At 38.2% G+C, this 27,521-nt stretch overlaps 1 protein-coding gene across 2 annotated transcripts in view; it reads left to right on the top strand.

Moving 5' to 3' along the window:
- Positions 1-561: 561 nt before the first annotated feature.
- Positions 562-27,521, top strand: part of mmel1 (membrane metallo-endopeptidase-like 1) — a 34,568-nt gene continuing 7,608 nt past the window's right edge. The window contains exons 1-13 of one of the 2 annotated variants that reach the window (XM_030152472.1): positions 562-1,022; positions 4,291-4,467; positions 6,214-6,249; positions 7,241-7,402; positions 17,935-18,015; positions 18,359-18,454; positions 19,425-19,543; positions 19,746-19,814; positions 20,418-20,552; positions 21,634-21,735; positions 21,835-21,971; positions 22,614-22,707; positions 24,484-24,612. In XM_030152472.1, the coding sequence (XP_030008332.1) occupies positions 980-1,022; positions 4,291-4,467; positions 6,214-6,249; positions 7,241-7,402; positions 17,935-18,015; positions 18,359-18,454; positions 19,425-19,543; positions 19,746-19,814; positions 20,418-20,552; positions 21,634-21,735; positions 21,835-21,971; positions 22,614-22,707; positions 24,484-24,612 (1,380 nt within the window). In that variant the 5' untranslated portion in view covers positions 562-979. Of the gene's footprint in view, positions 1,023-3,255; positions 3,379-4,290; positions 4,468-6,213; positions 6,250-7,240; positions 7,403-17,934; positions 18,016-18,358; positions 18,455-19,424; positions 19,544-19,745; positions 19,815-20,417; positions 20,553-21,633; positions 21,736-21,834; positions 21,972-22,613; positions 22,708-24,483; positions 24,613-27,521 lie in introns of those variants that run through there. The other variant, XM_030152473.1, reaches the window with a different exon arrangement.

Here is a 27,521-nt window from a genome sequence, read left to right on the forward strand (position 1 = left end):
TATCTTTGATCTTTTATGTTTATGAGACAAAAGTAGAGTTAATTGTTAATTTTATACTATCTGTTCTTGTATGGAGAAACATTAAGTTTGCCATGTACCAAGCCTTTGAAAAGTTCAATAAAAACTTAAATAAAATAAATAATAATAACAAAAATTTAAAAAATACACATAACAATTGGTAAACAACAACAACAACAACAACAACAACAACAACAACAATAATAACAATAATAATAATAATAATAATAATAATAATAATAATAATTATTATTATTATTATTATTATTATTATAATTATTATTATTATTATTATGCATAAGACAGTGTTTCCTCCGTCCTTGTTTGGATATGTTTCTGCAGAAGTATCAGCTCTTTTTCCAGCCAGCCTCAGACTTCTAGAACGTAAAGTTTTGGGGGACTGTTGTGAGTCAGAACATGACCATGTCCCACTCCATCACACGGTTCACCTGAACCTGCGCCCGGAGCCGCTGCTCGGGCTCCTGTGACTACAAGTGTCGCTGACAGGGTTACTTCTAAACGCCGCCCTTACACAGAAAGCGACGACTCGGTGATCGGGGAACTCCACAAGGCTACTTCACTGACTCACTATATGTCATAGGCTGTTTATATATAAGATCCGACCCCCGTGGATCGCACACTTGACCAGTTGCGCTACGCAAGAGTCCGATGGTTCATCTGAATTCAGCGGTCCTGTCTGGGTAGATGTGGTACAGTAAGGTAGTTGTAGTGGAAGGTCTGTGCGTGTGTGAGTGTGTGTGTGAGGGTGTGTGTGTGTGTTTGTGTGAATGTGCACTCCTAGAATAGAAAGCTAAAGGAAGAAGAAGAAGGAGAAGAGAGAGGCGGGATCGTTTTATGGCTTGTTCAAATCCTGGGTGAAGCAAATAGATCATCTGTATCAGATCGATAAGCAGTTCGCGCTCCCTTTGTGGATTTGATGGATGTTTGATCAGTGGATGTGATGCCCATATATATCATCGACCGAAAATTTCCTGACACATCTGGTAAGTCGTTCACGCACCCCGAGCGCTTTTTTAAAACGCGGTGCCATCTGTGTGCGTCTGCGTGTCAGTGCGTGCGTGTGTGTGTGCATTGCATTATTTTTGCGTGTGCGTGTGCGCGTCAGCCGGTTAGGTGACACGGGGCAGCGTGCACCAGTTGATCATGACATCCCCTCGGAGTTCCCGACATGCAACAGGAGATGAGGAGCTGGCATGAAGGAAGGTGCGTGCTGCACGGTTGCGAATCCCAGTGTGTGCTGCAGCAGAATATTATTCATCAGCTGAGTTCAAAAAGCCAGTTTGTCTTTGCCTGTAACAAAACACTTCAATCTTCAGTGATATTCTTCCTATTACTGCTCAGCTGGAGTCATGGCTCTGGGTATTCAAGGTGTATGGGGATTTCTTATTGTTAGTTTTAGAGTTATATCCTTTTAAAAGTTATATTGTCTCATTGGATTCTTACTGCTATTAGAGGAAGCATCAGGGAAGCAGTTTTAGAGGTGTACTTCATTCACAGCACCATTGGGCATCATGTGATCTCCACAAAATCATTTCAAAGTGATTTTCATCTTCATAGTGGAGCTATAGCCCTGGTTGTGAAACTCCTATCCCAGAGAAGGTGTTATTTTAAGTAAAAGTAGGCCACATTTCTGCAGTCATTCAAAGTCTGTTAGGTACATGACATGTTCATGGCTCACATGTAGACTGTAAAACAGTGACTTCAGGGAGAGTCAAGTTGACTTGCGTGTGTTCGGGTGTTTCAGGTGTCGGAATGAATAATGGGTTTAATTTTAAAGGGGTTTGTGAGGTCTCAGAAGAAATGCAAGCTGTTTATATTTTTTAGATATCTCATGACAGACAGACAGAAAGTAAAAGAGAGTCTGACTTTTGATGCTTCATTCAGAAACAGTTTTACACATACGGCAAACACTTAAGAGGAAGAAACAACATAAGTGTCCTATTTCTAAATGTAGAAACAGTGGCATTACAAATTAAACATTCACATTAACAGCTTCTTTACTCATATAACACCAGAAATCTTACAACATTCCCATTATACACATTACACAAACAACTATAGGTGTGTAAATGGATCTGGAAGCAGTGTTAATGAGTGAACCAAAAGAAGTTAACATTAGAGAACACATGAGTGATCATCTATGAGAAAGACATAAAGTAAGGGCTCTCTCAGAGTCATACCGAACATGTCTCAGCACACTGTGAGGGAGTCATTTAAGATGATTTAGGACCTCTTTGTGTCCCAGTCTGTTTTTGCGCCTTTCTTTCCCTGCTGTCTCTCCAATTTCTTCTCCACATTCCTTCACTCCAACTTCGCGTCGCTTGTCATTTTTAATATATAGCACAGATTTCCATTTTTGGTATGTAATGTATAAGGATCAGCGTGAACAAATGTGATATACAGTTCTGCTTCTTTATGGTTTTACAGTTGGTATGTGGGGGGTTGCTATTACAGTTATGTCTTTGCACACTAAAAAGAAAAAAAAAGTAAAGTTTCCTGCAGCTGGAGAGAGGTTTGGGGTAACATAACTTATGTGATACTAGCTACTGGATTTCTATTTACATAATCAGCCTGTTTCTGTTTCTTTTACTGCACACAGTTTTTTTTCTTGTGAGAACATTCACAGGCTATGCAAAACAAAATGCATCAGTTAAATGTAGGGCCATTACTTTGCAATAGAAATCTTATGACTGATTGTGAAGTAAAGTAGTGCTGGTACGGAGGAGAGAAAGCGGTCTGCAGGGAGCTGTTGATGTATACTGTAATGGCTATGAATTACCAGGCTGTAATGACTGTAACCAGAGGAGCTGACTTTACACAGGGCTATTGTTTAGTTAGGAGAGAGGTAAAAGGGAATTTCAGAGTCAGTAGGATATGGCTGTGTGTGACATTGTGGATGAAAACGTGGATGTGTGTGATCAGTGGGGAATGTGATGCATCTCTGGGTCTCTGCTCGTTCAAAGGAAGCTAAGAGACTTTGTCCTATGTGGTGCTCTCATCTGAGCCAGCACGCTGAGAGAGACCCACCCATCTGCACAAACGCCTCATGACACCAGCTTGTAAATGTGTGTGTGAGAGCATGTCTGCGGATGTGTGTATGTGTGTGTGTTTGTGTGCAGTGATTGTATGAGTGCGTGCAACGTCGGTAAGGGATTAAGGATTAATTGCCTTCAGAGATAGACTTAACTGCTTGTTACATGAACTTTGTAAAGTTCTCACTTGGCCCCAGAGAGGAAAACAACTGAGTATAGTGAGGAGCAGAGGAAAGGTCTCTCTTGTTTTCTGTTCTTCAGAAGTGTGTGTCTTTTTTTTTTGTCTGAAGTGTACTGCCACCAGAGGGTAAGAACTTCTGTTGTTCTCACCTTTTACTCCAAGACTGGTTCACGAAAAATATTGTTGTTTTTCCTTATTGGTTGCCCTATCACTGCCTTATTCTTTGGGTTTTTCTCTTCAATTTGTACCTAAAAACTCACACGACTCAACCAAATGCATGCTTTACTACTGAGAAATGAGAAATAATGATGTAAATGAAAAACGTATTTTGCAAAAGATAGGCTGCAATTAATTAAATTTTTCTTCTTTTTTTTTTTTTTTTTTTTTTAGTTTGTTGATCAGTTCCTTTCTTTATTAAGATATTAATTATTTGGTCAATAACATAAGAAAATGGTGGAAAAAAGGTTGATCAGTGTTTCCCTAAATGTCTTGTCAGTTCCACAAACGAAGGATATTCAGGTTGTTGTTACAGAGGACCAAGTGTTCACAATTAGATAAATGGATTTTAACTCTTTTTAAAATAAAAACACATGCAAAACTAATCAATTAGTTATCAAAGTAGATGATGAATTTAATAGAAAGCTAAAAAGCTTCCTCTAAACAAATGTCACAGAAGTTAATTTGTTAATTTTAGGTTCATATATAAATTAGATATTTATTTGAAGTAACTGAGAGTTAGACTTTACTTGTTTCCCTTCTTTATGTTTGGACATAGATGGAAAAAAATAATTGCATCATTGCCTAGTAATAAATATAATATCAAATATCTGATAGAATGAATATCGGTTATTAAGAATCGGGAAAAATAGACATATAAGTCCAACATGATGTCTTAAAATGTTGGTCTTGACAACAAATGGAGAAAAGATTTCATGTGAACTGACACCAGAAAAAAACTGCGTATGTGACTTTCAGTGTAGATGATAATTCAGTAGTTTCAGTTCAGCTCTTGCTCTGCTGTTCTTCATGTCTCTGTAGGTGAGTTGATACAGCTGGCAGCTGAAGGAAGAGACCTGAGAATGACAGAGACCAACCCCCCCAAGTCGGCTAAAAAGCCCCGCTGGACATCCCTGGAGATCGGCCTGATTACTATCGTCTCCCTGCTCTTCATCGTCATTGTCGCCCTCATCATCCTCTTTGCCACACAGAAGACTGGTAAGAGCTGAAATGGCGAGTGGAGGTCTCACACTGATTAAAAAAAAAATATCCGCAGTACACATGTGTCGCAGATGAGCAACTCATGGAAATGATTTTTTAGACCTCTGTAAGGCTTTTGAGAGTGGGAAGAACTTTTAAAAACCACTGCGACCATAACATGCAAACCAAAACAAACTGATGCCTTTGTCAGATGCCAAGTCTTATTGTCTATTAATTTCAAGAAAATTGTGAAGGACAGTTTGGAAATTTCCTTTCTATACACACATTGATCTTGTGCAGTTCCACTCGAATGGTGAGCATGTGGTGAAGGAGTGTTCAGAATTTTAGTATTTTATTCAGGTGAATAGAAGACACCTGAGTGGAGCATTTAACCCTTAAAGACCCACAAAGCCCCCGGTGACCAAAAGCATCTACTCATCTCTAATGGTTAATACCTGTTGATCCATTAATCCTATCAATACATTAAATAATTGGTGTAAAATACAGTTTGTTCTCTTTTCATGGTCATCAGATATGACCCATTTGGTCATAGTGAACGTGAAAACATTGTCATCTTCTACAACACTGATTCACCAGTTAAACCCATGGAGTCTGACAAATGACAGTGTTTGTTTTTATGTTCAGTTAATGGTGTATTTTGCTGAAAAAGTCACTTTTTCTTCAGTTTTCTCTGTTTTTATATAATAACCTTTGAATCTACTGTGAGTTTTCATGAAGATCTACATGATCAGTTAATTAAATATAGGGGAAAATACGTTATTTACACTGAATAATGCAAAATACATAGGAAAACATCATAATAAATGGTGGTAAATCATTTAAGAAAGGTTAAACAGAGAGAAAAATCCTTTTAAGAGCTGCCGTAAAAGTTGCATCGGGTCTTCAGGGGTTAAAGTAGCATGGGAAGGATAACCATTTTCCCAGCAAGAAAAAAATGCAAAGTGTGATATCCATGTTCCAGAAAATTTATATAACTTATACATTCTGCTCCAAATGTCATCTCACATTTTGAAAAAAAAGAATCATTTAAAATGGAAATGATGAAATCGAACAGACCTTCCCTAAAACCCAGCCCTTCACCAAGGGAAAACAAGTCAAATGTGCATCAGATCAATTTCACAATGTTTGTGTCACTTTAGTTTTCCTAATCATTAACACCCTGTTTCTGTACTTGTTCATCAAATTCATCAGAATGTCACAGAAATGGCACAAGGCCCAGAGAATTATTCATCATTAGTATATCTGATAGAAGTCAGTCCATGTTAAACGAAAACCTATCTACTAGTATGAGATTACTGTAGTTAATAAATACATACGTAATGACCTACAGGTTAATAATTGACAGAAGTAACACGGCTGAAGTTCAGCAGGTGAAGACCTTGTGGCTGGTAATCTTTAAATTGCCTTGTCAGGGAGATTAAAAAAAACCTTAATGACTTTGTGGTTTTAACTGACCATGTATAACTGGACCTGTCATGTGGTTTGACATGCATGAAAAGGTGCATTTAACATCTTGCTGGTGTGTTTGTGCACATATGATGTTTAGTTTAATAAGCGCTTTAATACCTTAATTATGCTCTGGGAGGCAAAACATTACTTTTAGACTTTAAGACTGAAAGGTTAAGAAAAGATAAAACAAAAGAGAGGAAGAACAGTGAGAGAACAACTACCCCCCGAACTCCACATAATGACTGATGAGTGCGAAATCCCACTGAGTGATGGTTTCTTTTGTATTTTCTGTAGATGAAATCTGCACCACTGCTGACTGCACGCAATCAGGTAAGCACTGTGTACGAGTATGTGTGTGTTTGTTTGTGCCATGGCTTTATTGTCATTCTGAAAGCTTTGTCTTTTTCTCAGAGGATGATGGGAAAGCTTAGACTGCTGCAAAAAAGCTCAGAGACTTAAGATGTACTTAGAGAAAATGGACACTTCAGTTTTGAATATGTTGTTTCTAAATCAAAACAGTGATCAAACACAAACACATCCTGATTACTAGAAACACAGAAAAGAGGATAATTCTGTGGGATGCTACTCTGTACAGCTGTACCAAGAAAATTACACAACTAAAGGTGAGAAAATGAGCATCATGTACAGCTTGAACAGTAATGAATCAAATGTTATAATTTATCAGTGTTTTGTTCATCTCTATCTTTTATCTTATCCAAATTTCTTGAACATGATGCAACTACATTCCTTACAACATTAAGGCTTGTGTACCGTCCTTTCTATGAACTCAACATTCTTTTTTAGGCTCCATTGTGTTGCTGATTACATGGTATAACAGATTCAGAAGAAATTTTAATGTGTTCTCTGGTTCCACTTTATCTATAAAAGGACAGTTTGTTCTCATAAAGAAACTCTTATGATACATTTTATCTTTATAAGTCTTACTCTGCTTTCTTGCAACATATGCCAATTAATTTCCAAAGCATTTTTGGGAACGAGTGTCCCAGTTCAGTCAGATTTGACAGGCAGTCTTGTCACAAGAGATCTCTCAGCTGCCTCATGTAATATAATTGCACCTCAGAAAAGTTCCCATATTTCCAGTAATGGTGCCCAGCAGAACCCAATTACTTCTGCTTTACTGTTTCACTTCTGCCAGTGGATGCACTTTTTCATAATGAAGGGCTTTACATCGAATGACTTTATTTAACATAAGTGTCACATATGTCCCTTTTCCTGGTTTGAGGACCAGATCATACATGAGTCCACTGCAGTATGTGATTTCCTGGAGTTCTCAGACCTGGTTTCCCTTCTGTGCAATCAGCATCTCGTCTCATTGAGAACATGGATGGTACCGTGGACCCGTGTGACAACTTCTACCAGTACGCCTGTGGAGGCTGGTTAAAAAAGAACATCATCCCAGAGACCAGCTCCAGATACAGCACTTTTGACATCTTACGAGATGAACTGGAGGTCATCCTCAAAGGTCAGACACCTACACGTGCACCCACACTCAACACGATGTTCCACAGAGAGACTGTGACACAGACAGACAGACAGACCCGGCTGTGAAAAACAACATTGTCAGTTTTCATTCACAGCAAATGATAATACTCCATTTAGCCACTGATTAAGAATTGTAAAACAGGCTAGAACAGTCAGTCTTTTTCAGTTGAGTTGCTAAAGAGGACTGTTCATCAGGGGACTGCAGCTCTATAGATATCACAGATGCCATGGGAATTTGGCTGCAGAATTGCCTTCCATGTGAGCTGAGAGTTTGTCAACATAGCTGTCATTATAGTGTGTGTGTCTGTGTTGTCCTCGAATACCAACACATGGTGAGAAATTGGCGAGAAAAATCTTAATTGCAAGTGTTTGCCTCAGATGCTTTGCCACCTTTTAGAGAGTCGGTGTCTGTGTGCCTGGGTTAATACACGGAGTGCCAGATTGTACTGTGAATGTATGTGTGTGTGTGTGTCTGAGGTCACCTCAAAAGGCCAGGGTACTTCTGAACCGCGGGTGCTAAATCTTTTAGCGGTGCAAACTTTTCACGGACAACCAAAAGTCTTCATCTGCCATAAATTTACAATTTATATGCCAGTACCTTGCACGATAATAAAGACAGTGCAGACTGGCTGCAGGAGAAATGGAGTGATTCAGAAGGAACACAGAGATTGATCCTTAGTGGGAAAAGAAACTCAGGGTTTAAAGTGCAGTCTATCTCGTGGACACAGATAATTTGTTCCAAACTTGAACGCTTTATCTGTTCAATCTCAAAGGGAAAAACACCCGGTAAAATATCTCAGGGCACTGTGTTTTCTTCTGTTCCTTGTCCTTGTGCCGGAAATTGATGACGGAGAGATTATTTTCATCAACACATAAATCTAAATCTTGGTGGAAATTAAAATGTTTGTAATCATCTGTATCTGCATTCATTAAAACAACATTTTAGAATTGTTTTTAACTTAATATACAATACCTAAAGCGTGAAAGTTACTCTGTGTCTCACTACATAAGGAGATGTTTATATATTTTTTTTAACTACTTGCTGTCTTTTCCTTTTACGCCCAACATTTGTTAAACTTAAGAGATTGCTTGTAATGTAATGAGAATTAATTTCTATACTTTTCTCTGCAGTGGGTGGTTTTGTTGATTTCGCAAAGTGTAATTATAAAAGAGTGTTATTTAAATTCTGGCTCATGCTCCTTCATAAAGAATTGCTCGAACATGAGATTCAGTATGATTCACAAGTGCTGCTGAGATTTTAATTAGATTTTTAACAAACCAGATAGGTATGGAGTCACTCTGCTGTTTTCTGCTCTGCTCTGCCTTCTCAATAGACATTTTAAAACCCATAAAAATCACACACAGTGGGGAAAAGAAAAGTAAACATTGCTCAACAAGGGATCATTTTAGGTATTTTGTTACTGCTTGTGCATTTACGTACTTAGCATGTCGGTGTGTGAGTGTGTGGTGTCACACTTTGTTGGACTTGTACGGTGATAGAGCTGATTTATCTCACTGCGATATTTGCTGCTTGTCTGAAAACAAATTCAGAGCGAAATGAGGGAATAGTGAGCAAACTGCAAAAGTCGTTCTGTGACAATCATCAAGTTAATTGCTGCAAATCCTGCATTAACCACAGAACTGCACAGCAACACTACACAGCAAAGGAAACAGCCAAGTACTGGTCTTAATCATTCAACGGCTTAAATCCCCACCAAAAATCACTTTTGTGCTCATTCCTTCAGGCTGTCTGGCTTACCAGTCAGAGCTGGAATGTCTTGAACTGTACTGTACACACATGTTCAGGTTTACTTTCTGTATGTATAAGAGAGTGGGAAAAGAGAAACAGTATATTGTGTATTCAAGATTATAGTTGATATTCAATACCAAAGCATGTGTAAACATTGCACAGACACGGCGGAAAACAGACTTATTAACTCTTACAGTAGTGGCGTAGGTCCTGTGTGGGTTGCAGTTTCCTCACTGACTGGTACATGTTAAAGTGTGAGCTGCAGCAGTGTGAGGCCTCAACAGAGCAATGACCTCTAGTCTGGGAAGTGACATGCGACCTCTGATCCTCGGGCTGGCTGCTTCCGCCTCCTTGGATGCCACCGCCCGCTGATGGACAGATCTTTTTCCTGTCAACAGCTGCAGGGGCCTAAAAACACCTGGACAATGCAGCGCTCCAGGCTGCATGTCAGCAATAAAATGCCTCTTGCATGTCTATGTGTGCGAATAGCTGTGTAGGTTTGTGGTTGCTTGTAAATGCTTTGGATTGTTCTCTGCTGCTGTAAAAGGCCATAAATGATTCATAATGAGATTCTGCACTCTGACAGTGACCACAGCGTAATGCGTGCATCTGTGTGTGTGTTTGCGTGTGTGTTTCTTGTACCACCCCCTACTCAGGTGTAGCATACTGTGCAATAATTTGCCCAATTGGGCATGAGCGTTTTAATTACGAACTAATTTGTGTCAGGAAGAAGAAAGGGAAATGGACAACAAGGAGAAGAGAGAGGAAGAAAGGAGCAATAACAGAACCAAAAAATGCTGAGATAAAAAAAAAAAAAAAAACAGAAACGCAAACGGAGTGTGATAGATGAAGAGATGAGGGAGATAGACAAGGGGGGGGGCTTTGAGGTGAAACGGGGAAAAGATCTGAAGCCAGTGTACAATGGTATATTGAGAAAAGCTTTGAGGATGGGTCAGGAAATGTGAAACAGCATGTGGTAGTCATCTTCGAGCTAAGCCCTGTGTGTGCACATCTAACTATGCATGTGTCTGTGCATGACTCTGTGAGTGAGAACCCACTGCTGCTCTTCTGTATTACATGAGATGCTTCTTGAATTGCTACGGGTCTTAATCTCACTGTAAAAGAGAGAACAGACAGAGCAGCTTGTGCTTTTGTAGAATCTCAGTCAAGATTTGTAAGATATCTGCGTTGTCAGAAAGCATCCACATGTAAGACGTTGGCAAGGGATGATGCTAACAGCTTACGACATCAAGAAACTAGATGTCTGTGTTGTGTTGTGACAGCAGCAAGTAACAAAATGCTTGGTAAAATAAAAAGGTTTTGCTAAATTGTTTTGGTCACTTGGCCTTCCGGATATCAAAATTCCAGTCCGGACAATTGCACAACACCATAAATATTGTATTTCTCATAAACATATCACATAAAGATAGCAGACCAGAAGTTTGTTGCCAAGAAAAATAATATTAATATTAATACGGTGTGACCTCGCCAACAAAAATATAATGAATAAAAATCCTGAATTTAATATGTTTTTGCAAGCTAGGATGTTTATGAATAACAGGAAAGAGGTTATTAGAGCTTAGACCTCCACCATGGCCCAATAACATCAGTCTTTTGCTGTTAACCGTTACAGTAAACACTGCACTGTGCATGTGACTGAAGTTTTACACAGTATAATTCAGTAAGACTAGATTTAAGCTTGCGCTGAGTGCAAGAAAAAAACATTGTAATCACTGGAGGTGGCTGTGGTTTACATAACTAGTAGGTCAAAAGGTCAAAGGTTCTCCAAGGTCAATGCTTTACTTCTTTTGTGGTCATTTTATAGTTGAGGACAATGTTGCAGTAAGTATGGTTTTCCTCAACAATAGTTCATTTTTAGGTGAAATGGTAGAAAGTACATCCCTGAGATCTTCACTATCCCTCCTACATTGGTTAAAAATAACTTTACACTATAGCCACTGGTTTCTCTTACAGTAGCCTCTCATAAATCATCTTTTTTTGTTTTTCCCACAATTCAGTGTCTGTACTAACTTTAAAAAATACACTGTAGTTGATAGATTTCTCTCAAACTGATGAAGGATTTGTTCAATAGTTTTAAAATGCAGCTTCTTTGTGTTTTCAGCCATGTAAAGAAAACAACGGAACTTTAGCTTCACCTTTACTTTTTACTGATATGCACCTGGAGAGCTAACTTATCTCTGGAGGTCATCTGCAGGTACAATGTTGTACCCACAGAAGCTTTGCAAGTGATTAAACTCCTTGTCAGCCCACACTGTATATATCCAATAAATGAGAATACATATCATCATTTGGCCTTTCTGTCTTTAAAAAAAACAAAAAACAAAACTCCTCTGACCTTTTTAACCCAGATACTGTATCTCCAATACTAACAACACTAACAGCACTGCAGACTTGATGTTTGGCTAATATCTATGGACATATAGTTGACAAAAATGCAATGTCATTGTCTTTTTGAAATGTAAATTAATTTCTACAGCCTTAGTAGTTTCCATTAGGTATTCTGTTACTTTGTATTAAAATTAAAAGGTGCTCTTAAATCAGATGTTTGTAGTTGCAGGAGGTTCATTATCACAGCACAAGGTTAAAGAAATAATTGAATCAACATCTATTTGTTATGTTACTAAACCGCACAAAAGAACAATAAATATAACTAGTTCCTAGCATTTATGGATGTAATGAGACCCATCATTCTTAATAGTCTTAACACATTTCAGTTTTCTACATCTAATGTACTCCAAATATATACTTCCTAATGATAAATTGGAGGCAAAGCTCTAAGTGAAAACACTGCGAGTGAAATGCCTTGTGGAATGAGACGCACTCAAGGGTAAAATGGCAATGCAGAGAGGAGAAACTCGAAATTCTGAATCTGTATCACGCTGAGTGGTTTGGTTCAAATTGACGTGATGTCTCAAACAAACATCAGGTGGCACAAAATCCATTCTCAAATAAATCCAAACAGTCACACACACATAGGGAGAAACAGAGCATGTGCATGTGTGTGTGAGAGTAAGAGGGTAAGCCTTTGCTGTGGTTAAACATTAGCACCAGGCAGTCAGTAATCCAATCACACACACGATCTGTGCCCTTTTGCAGGAAGCACCCTGTGAAGGGTCCCTATCTCAGGACTTCATTAAGATTAAATGAGCACATATGGTAATGAGAAAATGGGAAGATTAGAAAATTGAAATGGTAGAAAGAGGCTGAAGTAAAATGCGGCAATGCACAGTGTGAGTGTGAATGAACCGAGTAGAAATAATGGAAGAAATTTACTCTGAGAGCTAAACAAATGCAAATAATTGAAAAAGATTATAATTCAATATTGAATTAGCTCCAAATCAGTTGGGGCTGCTGAGTTAAATGTGAGTACAGAGGATAGTCCATGAATGATGGGAAAACAGAACAGGTGTATTTCAAGTTATTTTAGCCGTTATTACAGTTAAAGGATCAACTTTGTTTCATTTTTAATTACCAGCTTAATATATTTGCTTTAATGTGATTGGCCTGTCAGTCAGTCCTTCATATTACACAAAGACATATAAATCTAATTACCCTTATTTATCTTTTGATCCCAACTCACTCTGACATGAGTTATGTACCACTGGACTCTAGGGATAGTTTCCTGTCAGCTGGTCATGTAATTTAAAGCCCGCTCCTTTTCCTGTATTGATTCTGAAGTTGCACTGAGATGTGCGGGCTGATGGTGTATATCTCCCATGGTAGCCTTCGCGAGAGGAAAGTTTATATAGTTAAAATGAGTGATGGGTTTTGGAGTTTTATTTATAGATGCTTTTGCAATAATGTTAAAGCTCCTGTTTTTAAGGAAAACTATTCATCATTCAAATATTTAGTTTTTGTGGTATTCACTTTTTCGAACCTATGAATAAAAAATTCTATAGCTTCAAAGATTTACGGTTTTCTTTAGAGCAGCCCTTATTGCAAAAGAGGCAGGGTTATTTTTCAGGCATGAAAAGACATGCTTCAAGGTTTGAAAAGCTCAAAGCCTCAGCAAACTTACTTATCTCTGGGTTTTTTTTATTATTATTTAAAGGACTGATTTTGGACATTTGATACAGTTTGTGAATGATTCATTGTTTGCACAGCTTGGCTTGTCTAGTTCACTTGACTTGACAGACATCAACAAGTGGGGCTGTTTTGGGAGTACAGTGAAGAGGTACATTCTTACATGTTAGTTAAGACTGATTTACAGCATTTTGAGACTTCAAAGACGGGTATATTACAGAGGATATATCAAAAAAATTTAAGACACATAGTCAGGAACAGACTGAAACAATAATTCATGCTGGGAATTTAACACCATCCCAGGACAAAATGTTTATCCAACCATCAGACCATTAATTTTGTAGACTTATTTATTGATGTAATGGATAATTAGTTATGTTCCTATCTTTAAATCCCACGCACTGTGTGGACTTTTAACCCTACTTATTCAGGTACTTGCTACACAATTAATTGACAATAACATGACTCAGCTTTTTATTGTTGATAACACGGCCTTTTATCTATAATGCAGACATAGATACAGATAAACTTTATTCATCCCAAGGGGGTAATTCATTATCATCCATCAGCTCAAGACAAGACAGGCAAGTAAAATAAAAAAAAAAAAAAAAAAAAACGTTAAACAAGTGCTTATCAGTTTAGTTTCCGGTCTGTCTTATATTGATCTATATGCCGTACAGTCCGATGGCAGCGAGGATGAAGGATTTTCTGTAACGTTCACTGCAGCTGCTTCTTTTGTTGGTTAGAATGTGAAGAGGATGATCCAAATAGTCTAAGATGATTTCCTTATTTATTTATTTAGTGCACACCTCTCCACCACTTTCCAAAAGTGTCCAGCTTCTGTCCAAACACTGAATCAGCTTTCATTACCAGTTTCTCTAGCCCTCTTGCATCCTTTTGTTTGATGATGCCTCCTCAGCAGACTACAGCAAAGAACAGCACACTTACCATCACTGACTGGTAAAACATATGCAGCCTTTTAGTGCAGACATCAAAGAACTTGAGCCTCCAAAGGAAAAAACCTCTGTCCCTTTCAGTAAAGTGCTGCTCTGTTCCCCTTCCTGTCCATTCCTGGTGTATGCCACAATAGCAGTGTCATCAGTATTTCTGGATGTCATGACTCTGAATCGTACTTAAAGTTGGCTATGTACAGTATGAACAGGAAGGGAGCCAAGACAGTCCCCTGTGGTGTCCCAGTGCTGCTCATTACTGTCCCACAGACACAGTTTCCTAGCCTGACAAATCCTGACCTTCTTTGTCATGTATTCTGTGATTCAGGAAACAAAGGAAGGATCCACCCCTATCCCTTGGAGATTGTGTCTGAGTATGAAGGGTTGGATTGTGTTGAACATACTTGAAAAATCAAAGAACATAATTCTCACGTAACTACTAGACTCATCCAGATGAGTGTAGGTTTGATGCAGCATGTAGAGGAGGACCCCCATGACACTCCACTATGTTCTTTAGAATGTGTGGATAGTGTTTTTGTCTGCTCTGGCCTCAGTCACATATTTTGCAGCATTTATCTGCATTTGTGACAATTACCTTTCTCATTTGAAGACCCTGGTGCTAAAAGTACTGAAGTCACATTTTTGGACAATTCAAATTGAGCATATAAACATGTCCATCCTATAAATATTTTTAAGGGTCAAAACACGGTATTCAAAATCTCTCTGACGGGACATTTTAGAGACAATTTGACAGATTAATGTTGCTAAATGACCTACATTTTTACTTTTAAATTCATTTTTGCTTTAGTTGGACCATAAGGGATTATCCAAAGCAAGAAGCTAGTTTATACTGAAATACATGTTGAAATGGCAATAAATTAAAGTTCGCTCTCTGACGGGACATTACTGTGTTTTGACCCTTAACAGACTTTTTTTTGTGTCTTCAGCACTTTTAGCACCAGGGTCTTCATTTTCTTTCTTTCTGCTCAACTTTTCCTTTCATTCTGACGTTCCAATTTGCTAGGTGACATATAAATGTTAATAATAGAGAAGCAGGTAGATGGTTACTATGTGTGTTGCTGAAAAATGTGATGGCGCCATTTTTAGTGCACACACATACTCGTCATTCCTGTTGCTGAATTATTACTGGTCAACTTGATTTTTCAGGCCAAAAAGACCCTCAGGTTATTGGGAAATGTTCCTATGATCCCAACGGTGTATCAGATTGTGCATATAGTACAGTTTCCTGCAGTTAAACAGGAGTACTTTGTCCCTGGAGGAGGTGCCAGGCCACTATGGTGTCATAACAGCTGCATTTTAGCATTGATTTTTCAAGTCTGTGAACACCAATCTTCAAAATTATTTTCTCTCATTTGATGTTTTGATGATCGTGATGGAGAGTGCTGCCTACCATACTTGTCCAAAATGTCTGGATTGAGATCTTGTGACTGCAAAGGTCATAGCAAATGACTTGATGACTGTAATGAAATGAAGGCACTGTCATCCAGGAAGAGACCACTCCCATCATTTTTCCCATTTGTATATAAATCATGTAAGCACAACTGATCAGATAATAAATTCATGTTACACCTTGCATATAAAAGGGATAATGTGCCATATAAATGTAGATAGATTTATAATGGTATTCAAAACATTAAAAGTGAATTGGTTTGGCCTGTTTATGTCTGACATTAATATAAAATGGCAGCAGCAATAGGTCAACCATTTACATACATTTTGCATGTACAGGAAGTTTATGGCAGCCACTTAGATCTTACACCATTTATTATTCATGATGCAGTCTTTATACTTAATTTACCTGCTAAAACCTGAGACCTGCGTGCATTACACACTAATCTGCAGGCAGCAGGTAAATAATGACCTGTACACCGGTGAAGTAAATTCTTTCTAGGGCCAAGACCTGTTCGCCATGTGGAAAATGTATTGCATAATTTCTGCTCTTTAGTATAATGGTTTATTTATCAATTTTGACATTAGTGCAGTGAGTTAATACTGTGCTACTGGACCATGAACCCGTGTAGTGGATTGCAAGGGATAGCATCAAAGTCCTCCTTAACCTCCTTAATGTGCGTTATTATAGTTGGAACCAGCTTACTGAAGTGAACCCTGAAACTCTGACAGGATATGAAATAGGTCTTTGCTGTTGTGTACTACAGTAGTGCAAGCGCAGTTAAGCTTTAATGACAGACTATAGGATGGTTCAGGCAGGAGTTATGTTGCAGTCGAAGATGCCTGCTTCAAAAGACAGAGAGCGCAGACTGTCTGACTGTACCACAACAATGCACATACATTGTGGTGGTTTAACAGCCCCCAAAATTACAATGTGAGTACTGGAACAGAACCACGATGCTACGAACATTTATGAGACCTCAACCTTATGTTTAATGCTCCTTAAAAGTGATAGTGGATCCTAGAGGAATAGTTACACTTTAAAGGTATAATATGCAACTTGGTGCCTTAGGCAGTGCAGGAAAGTGTATTGTTAGTTCTGTTCTCCTCCCCCTCAGTTGAGCAAGTTTACACCCTAGCACTTATCACTCATTTTGATTAGCTGTCTGCCAAGAAACACTATCTTGCCTGAGGCTGAGCTAACTGGCGTCCATATGCCCACAACAGGTGTTGAAGAGGCAATGAACGCATGCACTAAAACAGCAAATGTGTTCACTCTTGTTTTCTAATTACCCTTTTTTGTTCCTCACCTGCAGCCTTGCTGTTCTTTGAATAATTCTGGACTATGGCCTCCCTCCTCTATGGTCACAAGCCTTAATTGTTACCTGAAAAGCAATTCCAGCAACCAGACACTAAATGTATATATTGCCACTTTACATTGTAATTCACATGGCAGCATTGACCTCTACAACAAATGACTTTAATCGTCTTAATCACCTAAATCAGTTGACTGCAATGCATGATAAACAGTTCACGTTTTTGTCATTCAAAGCAGCAGCTTGACATGCCCTTTGGAAATGTACTGGGATAAAGTACAAGGTACTACAAGTTATTACCAGTTTGTTGTTATGAGTTCTTGGTTCCTTGTCTATTTATCAATAATGTAATGTTCCTTTTTTTAAATTATGTTTGCTTGAAACGGAAATCTATAGAAGTATGACCTTTTCAGAGTTGGTTGATGGACTTTCATTAACTTGGCAAACTGCCACACAAGTGAAAATATGCTGTTCTGGAAGGTACGGCCAGCTTTCAACAGCTTTATTCCCTGCAAACCCTTCACACTCTTTCATCATTATACAGTTAAATATCAGTTTTATGCTTGACTCATATCTGCTGCATCTGGAAAAGTGAAAAGCAATGATTTTACAGGTAGCCACATAATGAAATAATCTGCAGTGCACACAGAGGGACTGCAATTAGCCTTCAATCAGATTAATAGCACTTTGGTCTCTGCATGACAGCCAGGAAGCACATTTTTCTTTCTTGGTTTTTTCTTTGAATAATGTCTGCCTTGTCACTGTGCACTATGTTTTGGGACAGTCTGAAGTCACACAGGGACAGAAACATGGGTGATTAAATGCATCTGGACAACAGCTGGATTTTGTTTTGCATCTGAACAAAGATAGAAAAAAAGTCTTTGTACCTGATGTTATTTGCATCTCCCTCTCTCCCCTTCCTGTTTTCAGCATTGTCATACAGTGCACACACACACACTCATTCCTCCTTTATCTTCCTGTCTTTGCTTGTGTTTCCTTCACTCAATCTTACTCTCTTTCTGTGCTTTATCTCTCTTTATAGGTGTCCTTGAGAAAACAGTTGAGGGGGAAGCTGCTGCGCTCACAAAGGCCAAGACCCTCTACAAGTCCTGCACCAATGAGAGTGAGTCACAAGACATCATGTGCCATCCTTCCTCATATCCATATCATATCCACCACTGACCTAAAGTAAAACACTACTTGAAAAAACTGTTATTGTTCTAAATCAGTTCTACAGCAGTACGTGATGCAAATAAAATCTTCCTCAAAACATTTTCCTCAATCCAGACTAAAAAAGTAATGAAAAAACCTTCAAAACACAAAAAAATAACACAAATTAAATACATTAGACAACAATTACAAATGAAGTATATATGAATAATAAACTTTTTTTGTTTAATTATCAATTTTTATGGTTGGCGTAAATAAATGTACATGTGCTTGTTTGCATCTGTGCTCCATTTAAGGTCTAATTGAGCTCCGAGGAGGGGCTCCGTTGCTGGAAATGTTGCCTGATGTGTTTGAGTGGCCGATAGCTTTTGACAACTGGGACACCAAATATGGTACAGTTATGATCCTTTTTCATTTTTAGACTTTCAGTTTGGCTTTTGATTTCAGTACAGTTTTGTGGTATTGACCTGTTTTAGTTCAGTTTTTATTGTGCTTTTAGTTTTAGCTTTAGTTTTTCTCAGGTTATATGAGGAAAACCTTGAAGCTTTATCAAAGTCAAAGGCTGAATGAAAAAAAAAAATGTTATAGTGGGATGACATCAAACATGAGCTACAAAACCATTTTTTTATTTAACAAAAGATAATTAATATATTAATGTACTTTACTGATCTTTTTATCAGACAAAAGTTGAAAATCCACAGTGCAAAGCAAGTAGGGAAAAGAAAACTAAGCGGATTTCACCTGAACAGTTTTTGTTTTGGTTTTCATTGTTCAGTTTGGTTTTAATTTTTGATAGTAAGCAAACAGTTTTTTCCACTGCTAGTTTTAGTTTTGTACTATTTTTGTTATATTATTTAACAATGCAGTGTTTCTCCAGCTTGTCTATCCTCTTGTTGCCCTGCACCAACTGTTTGGTGAAATACTGCTGCCATCAATTTCAAAATTAGCTTATTATTGTTTACTTAATATGGAATGTATTTTCTTTTCACTGTATGTATTTGATGTTTTCTATTTTCTATTGTGAATAAAATATATATTTATTAGATTTGCAAATCATTTAAAAGTTAAAGTTTAAGGGTTAGCTTGGTTTATCGTCGTCATTACCCATCCTAATGCTAATACTTAGCATTAGCATTAGCACTTGGTACTTGTGTATAGCACACATTAGGAGCAGTGAACTCCAGATCATCATCAGTATTATAGTCAAGGGCACAGACAGGGGAATTAACCTACTATATGTACCTGTTTTTATTTTTGTTTTTTATTATTTACACAGTGTTCCAACTGTTTTAGAATTAGAGTTGTAGATGTTCCATAAGTAGCTCGGTTTATCTGACTTCTCCAATGTTCTCCATCCCTTAGGTGCCACTTGGAAGCTGGAAGATGTTGTTGCCAAACTGAATGAGAAATATGGAACTCAACTTCTAGTTAACTTTTTTGTGGGCACCGATGACAGGGACTCCAATGCACACATCATTCATGTAGGTGTGCAACTGCAGCAAGTGATCCCCCCGCTATCTTTTCACCTCTCCTTTGTAAACCCACATTCATATACTCATCATATTGGCTTGAGAATAAGGAGTTTGTGGAGTATTGTCTTACCTTTTATTTGTTTTGTTTTTTTTTTACAAATGTGATTGCTATGGCTTATAAAATAGAGCTTTTCCATTTCTTTTCTGCCAGTTTGACCAGCAGACAAGCCTCGGCCTCTTGTCCAGAGATTACTACGCCTGCAATGGTCCTTATGCAGAGGTAGGGTGGAAGTTCATATGTACAAACATACACATACATGCACAAATGTAATGTGATTAAAGCCATCAACTGATGCATGACCAGAACAGCTCCATGTGTTGATTTGGGCCACTGCCACTGAGTCTGGGATTCATGTCCCCCGGAGTTTGTTCTAGGAAACATGATGCCCACCAAATGATGGTGGACTGGTTAAAACATCTGTACCTGAGTTAACTGTGTGAGTTCAGTTGTGTGTACTTGTAAATGTGTGAGCCAGGACGTGTCTATATGTCAAATAAAAGTCCTCTCAGGCAGTACAGGATGATTAAAATCAAAGGGGCAAAACAAAACAGATTTGGTTGTGTCTCAGTCCAGACCAGATGTGTGTGATTGGAGCAGACGTCGTCTGCTCTGGTTTTATTTAACAGAATTCTGTGATTGATATATAGAAACCAGCGCCGCACCCAGCTTGAGGCACCCGGACTGCATGAGTATATATCAGTGAAAGTTCATACTGTCGCCTCTGGTTTTTGGTCACTGGTTCAAATCACTGACCTCCTTTCCTTCCTGTTAAAGTGAATTAAAGAATAAAGAAACGCTGATGTGCTTATGTGTATTTGACAGGCATGTCGGGCTTATGAGCAGTTCATGATTGACCTGGCGAAGCTGATTCGCACTGACCGGGGACTGGTCGTAAATGAGACCCGTATTAGAGAAGAGGTCACACGGGTTATGGACTTGGAACGGGACATCGCCAACGTAAGCATGCATTCACACTCTGTTTTTTCATAATTAGTCTTATTTGGCTACTTTCTTTAAAGTGCCTTTATTTAGTGTTTCTACTTTCAAATATTGAAAAATGACAGAAAATTGTAATTAGAGTGTTAAGAATAAACAGTTATAAAGTTATGCCAAGGCAATGATGTATTGAATTACTGTTGATAGTCTCATAGTTGTCTTGATGAAACATCATTCCCCTATTCAGATGGCGGTGACTTTGGTAAAACCTCACAATATTCTTTGTGTAGATTTTCTTCTTCTTTTTTGTATCTGTGAGGGGTATTTACTCTGGGATGGCAGAAATGTGCTTACTGTAGGAATTTAGCAATACCATTTCTATTCCAATTTAGTGTCATTACACAATTTTGCACTCTTTCCCAATCTTACAAGTCCAACTGTCTTACACCGAATCATATAATATGAACAGCAGGACACTGCATAAGCGAAGCTCTTTCATATCAGTCACATTTGTATGTGTTGACTGTTTGTTTTTCCCCAAATAAAAGAACATAATAGTTCTATTGTTGAAGCTACAGAACAACAACTGTGGCATATATCATAATTATCAAGATGCAAAATTACATACTGCATGTGATGGTAGAAGATTTTGGTCCATGTTTTAGCATCACACACCATGAAGGTTTTTGTTCTGACATTCGCATGACCTGAAACTCCTCTATCTGTAGCCCAAACATCTCTGCTTTGTGTGTTTGTGGCTCCAGTCTGGAGGGGCTCTTGTGTAAAACAAGCCATTAACCAGCCTGATACCTCCCCAACAACTTTTAGACATCAACAGGTTTCCACAGTGCACATTTGTCATTCTACGCTGGTATGCTTTGCTTAGTGCCATGCTTCACTTCACCTCCACTCTGCTGCTGGCTTTTTACAAGGCAGTCACACTGATCTAGAACTGACATTTACAGACCTGAAGCCTCCTGGGACTCCAAATATGTTTGTTGGTGCTGGACCTACGCAGCAGTTGTATCAATGTGTCAGGAAATGGCTGAGTTATGTTGTGACAGGTTCTTGGTTTCTCCTCCCTCTGTCTCTCCCTCTCCAGGCTACAGATACTCCAGAGGACCGTAACAACCCCGTGTTACTTTATAACAAGATGGAACTGGGTGATCTGAATGCCAACTTTACCCTCGAGGTCGAATCACAGGTAAAAAATAAACTCTGTATCTGTCAGAAATTGTTACCTCTTTTTACTTCCTATCATCTTGCTAATGGTTTTTTTTCTCCTTTTGGGTTTGTCCTGAAGATATTTGACTGGAGTTACTTCACAGCAAAGATAATGGATACAGTCAACATTAGTGTTCCCGACACAGAGAAGGTCATAAACTACTCCCCAAACTATTACAGAAGACTCAACCTCATCTTGAACAGATACACAAAAAGGTGTGTGCTTTGGGAAAGTTTGAGGGGGAGAAAGCGCACAGCATGCAATGAAAACAGATGCTCCCTCTTTATTGATATGCCTCTTTCCATACCTACTCATGCATGACCTCCCAGTTTAGATGTCCTTGAAAAAATTAATAGAAAAATCTTCTATAAAATTCATAGCATCTAGCAGAAAACTGTACTCCAAATACTGCTATGGTTCGGAAAGTTTGGCCGTCGGAGATTCATTATTAGTATGTGTACTCTAACCCTCACCAACTGCTTGTTTTTCACTGGACTGAAACTTTACTGGAGGAAAATTTGCAATCTGTATTCATGTAAATTGTTGCTGTTTATGTCAAATTATTGTGAATAATTTTTCATAAATTTTTATTTAAGGTTTCACTCTCTTGCAAACAATAGTTTTTTTGTGATTTGTGCATTATGTATCATGCCTAGAAGAATAAAGTAATCAACTACTACAGATTTTGCTAGATATAGTAAAAAAAAAAAAAAAAAGAAAACAAAATAAAAACATGAATTTATAAGGTTTCCCTGACATAAACTTGGAAAAGTTCTGAATTCTGGGTGAGTTGGCATGGAATAGCAAATATATTATAGGTTTTATATGAGTATTTTCTTTGGATGTTCTTTTTACAGGGATCTGCAGAACTACATGGTGTGGCGTTTTGCTATGAACATGGTTGTTGGCCTGAGCAGAGCGTACAGGGATACCAGGAAAGCTTTTCGCAAGGTACGTTACTGTGAAGGTGTCTGTGAATGAAACAAATGTGACTATATAACAAGTTGTCTGATGAGTCAAAGGTGGGGTGGGAACCTGTTATTAGTCTGATAAGATAATTATTTAAATGGAGATAATGACACAGAGTCTGTCTAATGCTGCAGTCAGTTGCAAACATAAAAAATGACAGATGTAATTGAGTGAAAAATTAAAAACCTGTCATTAAATCCTGCTTAGTTTCTCACTCCGACTGGTAGTGTCATTATTATAATACATCTTTAAGTTCAAATGCTTGTCTGACTGTTTTTAGTCACAGAAATTGCAAGATGCATCATCCAGTTTCTTTGACAGAGATGTGTATTACAGCTGACACCTTGTTAGATAAAAACTGTATAAGGACCTTTTGATACTAGAACCTCCTTAAGCAAATATTGATACTGGTATTGGAGATTTAACCTTCAAAGACCTGAACAGCCGCCAAAAGCATCAACTGATCTAAAAAATGTTTAATAACTTTTGAACCACTGATCCTATCAATACTTGTAAATAATTCTTATAAAATGCAGTTTCTCAGTTTTTCATTGTCATCAGACTTGGACACTCAAACACTCTGTAGTAAATGTCGAAAGACTTTTATTTTCTGCAACATTGATTCACCAATAAAAACCCCCTTTGTTGGTTGTAGACCCTTGTTTTAATGTTAAGTCAATAATATATTTTGCTGAGAAGGCCTGTTTTTTTCAGTTTTGTCTGTTTTAATTTAACTCTGAAACTTTTAGAAACATCTTCATGATCAGTAAATTAAATATAGGGCAATACCTTATTTTCACGGTGATAAATCACTTCTTTAAAAGTTGAATGTAGAGAAGACTCAGTTGAAAGTCACCACAAAAGTAATTTTGGTATTAAAGAGTCAGAGAAAACAAAAACTACTAATTATTTACATACAGAAAAAATTATTAGACCATCCTTGTTTTCTTTAGTTTCTTGTTCATTTTAATGCCTGATACAACTAAAGGTACATTTGTTTGGACAAATATAATAATAACAACAAAAATAGCTCATAAGAGTTTAATTTCAGAGCTGATATGTAGCCATTTTCCATGTTTTCTTGATAATAACCAAAATCACTTCAGTTCTTACATTAATAGCTATGGCATTGTACTGCCAAAAACAGTGCTTTTAGGCATTCCATGTTTTCCTTTCTGTCTGTTTTAGTCACATGATACACACAGGAATTAGTGCTTGATTGCATAACCATTGTTTGTGATGACTTTTGATGGTCTAATAATTTTGTCCGTGACTGTAGATGATTGGATAATATTCTGTAATTTAAACAAATGTTTGAGATTATTTTATATTTTGTTATCCGGAAACATAGATATGCATGTGGAAAGATATTAAAAAGTTACTTAATTGTATCCATCTATCCTTCCATGGGCAAAATTGGGGTTGGGGCAGACATATACAGATGAACAGCCATTCACTCTAGAAATTTTTCTGTAATTGTTAAATCATTTGCACTCCAGTTTTCTTCTATTCACCACCCAGCATATTCCAAAACTGAGGCCATGGCCAGGCTCTCTGCTCCAGCCATATTCTTCACATCTCTAACCCTCCATCTAATCTAATAATTTCCCTCCTGCCCTATTTATTGTAGTCCTAAGTGGGAAGGTAATGCATAATGGAGGCACAAATAAACAAATTCTCCCGAGTCTCTTTAACCAAAATGCTGAGTGGTTCATCTTGCATCTCTAATTGATCTGTGCTTCATTTCTTTTCCCGCAGGCTCTGTCTGGTACAACGTCAGAGGCAGCAGTGTGGCGACAGTGTGCTCTGTATGTCAACAACAACATGGACAATGCCGTTGGGCGCCTGTATGTGCAGGAGGCCTTTTCTGAAAAGAGCAAAGAGCTGGTCAGTAAGAGCTGGACAAAGCATATTATTAGTGGGATCAGATTACCTTTAATGGAAGATAAAAGATATTTCCAACCTGTGTTTTGTCACCTTTTTGTCTCGTATCTTCACCATAGCATTGTATTTGTGTTCACACCCACTAAAAGCAGCTGAACAAGGTGTCCTTGTTATCATGCCCACACAACCCACACTGTAAATCTCCAATCTGAGTGAGTTTGTGTGTGTATTTGCTTTCCTAGATAGTTTGCTACATGACTATATGTGAGTCACTTTGTGTGTGTGAATATCTACATCTGTTGAAATGCTGAGTGTCTCACACGCTGCAAATCTCATCTTCTGGACTTTTGCCCAATGTAGCATGATTTCACATTGCACCTCATGTAAATGTGCTTAGATCTGTATCACTGTGACACCTCTCCTCTGAGCATTTATCTAGTACATATCAGCACCTTTCTCTTCCAGTTTACTGAAATCCACAATAACTAGAATAGTGCTTTTCTTGTGTCTTGTGCTGGCATGACTTTGGACACGTGGAATGTTGGATAGATATAGAGAATGTAGAGAAGTCTGATATGAACGGCAGCTATCCCCCCTTAGGGGATGATCACCTTAGAGATGGGATAGAGACCCACAAAGCGAGGAGCCATCTTTCTGAATTCGACCCACAGCAGTATGGGTAGACTGCCAAACCATCTGCCCTGAGTGGAGGCGGCTGCTGAGGTGCGTCAACGGTTGGCTGTTCTGATGACCCTCGCTCTTAACAGGGCTGACCTGGCTCGCAGTCATGTCCATCAACACTGGCATTATCAGCCTGTTCTGAAAACCTCAACCTCCTTCTCTTGGCTCAGGAACAAAGTTAGCTGATAACTGTAGATGCACTGGGCTGATGTCAGTACGCTGGAGGCGTCAGGCAAGGAAATGTAGGCGTACTTGACCCACAACAACTGTTTGGACCAGATGGTTGGATTCTGGCAGGTAAGGCAGCGTAAGAGAGGCTCCACGTGTTGGTTCAACATCCCATTCTGACCATTTGTCTGGAAACCAGATGAGCGCCTAAAGGAACCCATAAGTTTGCAAAATACAGCTGCATCTTCTAAACTCAAACTTTTTGCAGCCACTAATTCATGTGTAATTGAACATACTCATCTGTTTGCACGTGTGACATAAACAAAACCCAGAGGCACTGTAATTAAGATAATTGTACCTCATATTTATACCTCTGCACATTTCAGAGTATGACTTTCCTCACATTTCAATCAATGTAGTTTATAGTTACTATGCATAGACATATGAATATGAGGAACTTACCAAGTGTGACACTTTTTTCTGTTGAATGATGTAGAACAAATACAGAAGAAATAAGTTGAATTGACATAATAATACATAAAGGAACAGTCCAATGTGGACACATAATACACTGCCCTGCCAAAAAACCAACAACCCCCCCCAAAAAAATAGTAAATACCTGTATTTAACTAAGCATAAATTGGATAACTGCTGCAGGGATTAATATGTATTAACTGGTAACAAACTCCTTAATCCTACCTGATGTTGTTAGTAGCTTTGAATTTCTTAAACAACCATCAGTTTGCCATAGAGAATCACGTTTGGGTGGAAAAAGGTCATGTGGTCTGATGAGTCCAGACTGACCCTGTTCCACAGTGAAGAGAGACAGATGAAGTGATTACCCATCATGTTTAGTTCCTACAGTACAAGCCTGTGGAGGCAGTGTGAGGGTCTGGGGGGGCTTCAGTTGGACAGGTCTAGGTTCATTAATGTTTTGTGTCATAAAATGAGGTCAGCTGAATCTGAATATACTGAATGACCATATCTGAACATCAGTGGATTGTTTTCTTCCCTGACAAAACAGATAAATTCTAGGATGATGATGCCAAGATTCATCAGGCTCAAATTATAAAAGAGTGGTTTAGGGAACATTAGGCATCATTTTCACAAGCGGTTTGTCCACCACACAGTCCCACTGACATTGTGTGGGATAAATGATGCCACAGAAAATCTGTTCCATAATCAAAGCTAAAGGCAATCCAATGAAATACTGTGTGATATTCATTTATTTATTTATTTTTTGTGGCTCGGCAGTGTACGTACAATAATAACATACAGAGCAGAGGCTATTTGTCACCTAATGACAACCTATATTTGTTCAATACTGTGATATAATGACAAATATATATATTTACTAAACGATCCAAACACTAACCTTTAAATTGAACTGAGGATTGTTGTAATATTTTTGTACTTCCAATTCAACACAGTAAATGGAATACTTCGTTCTACACTGATTATGCAAATTTATGATCTGATTTACATTCCAGTGTATTCCTTGCAAACATACATACATGCATGCAGCTACAACCCCATATGCATGTACATACATTCTCATACACACACCCCATGCTAAAAAGTTTTGGGTAAAGTCTAATCAGTATGGGCTCCACTGGCTTGTGGCAAACCACAGCGTGTTGTCCGAGTGGTCATGCAGTGTGTTAGTGAGGGGTCTGCTGATGTGATGAGACACTGGAATGCCTCTGTCAGCTCACTGTGGTCTCATAGCACAACTATGATTATGGGCAATCTGGAAGGGTGACCTTTGCTGTCACTGCAGTTTTCAATTTTTCCACTCCGTTTAACTTATTTATTTTTTATTGGTTCAGGTATTTTTTTCTCCTTTTTTATGAATTATTTCAATTCAAGTTTTTGTTTTGTTTTGGGACTAAACTGTTTGACTTTTTTGACCGATGACCATGGTACAGTATGGTTTGCACAACATTATGCCATCGTGGTGGCGTCAGTCTGTCTGTCTCTGTGTGCAGGCGCATTCCTGTACTAAATACTGTGACTCAAAGCAGCACATTATAAAAACATTAAACTGCTTGCTGAAAACTGTG

Source organism: Sphaeramia orbicularis, chromosome 13 (assembly GCF_902148855.1).
Source record: "Sphaeramia orbicularis chromosome 13, fSphaOr1.1, whole genome shotgun sequence".
Classification (NCBI taxonomy): Eukaryota; Metazoa; Chordata; class Actinopteri; order Kurtiformes; family Apogonidae; genus Sphaeramia; species Sphaeramia orbicularis.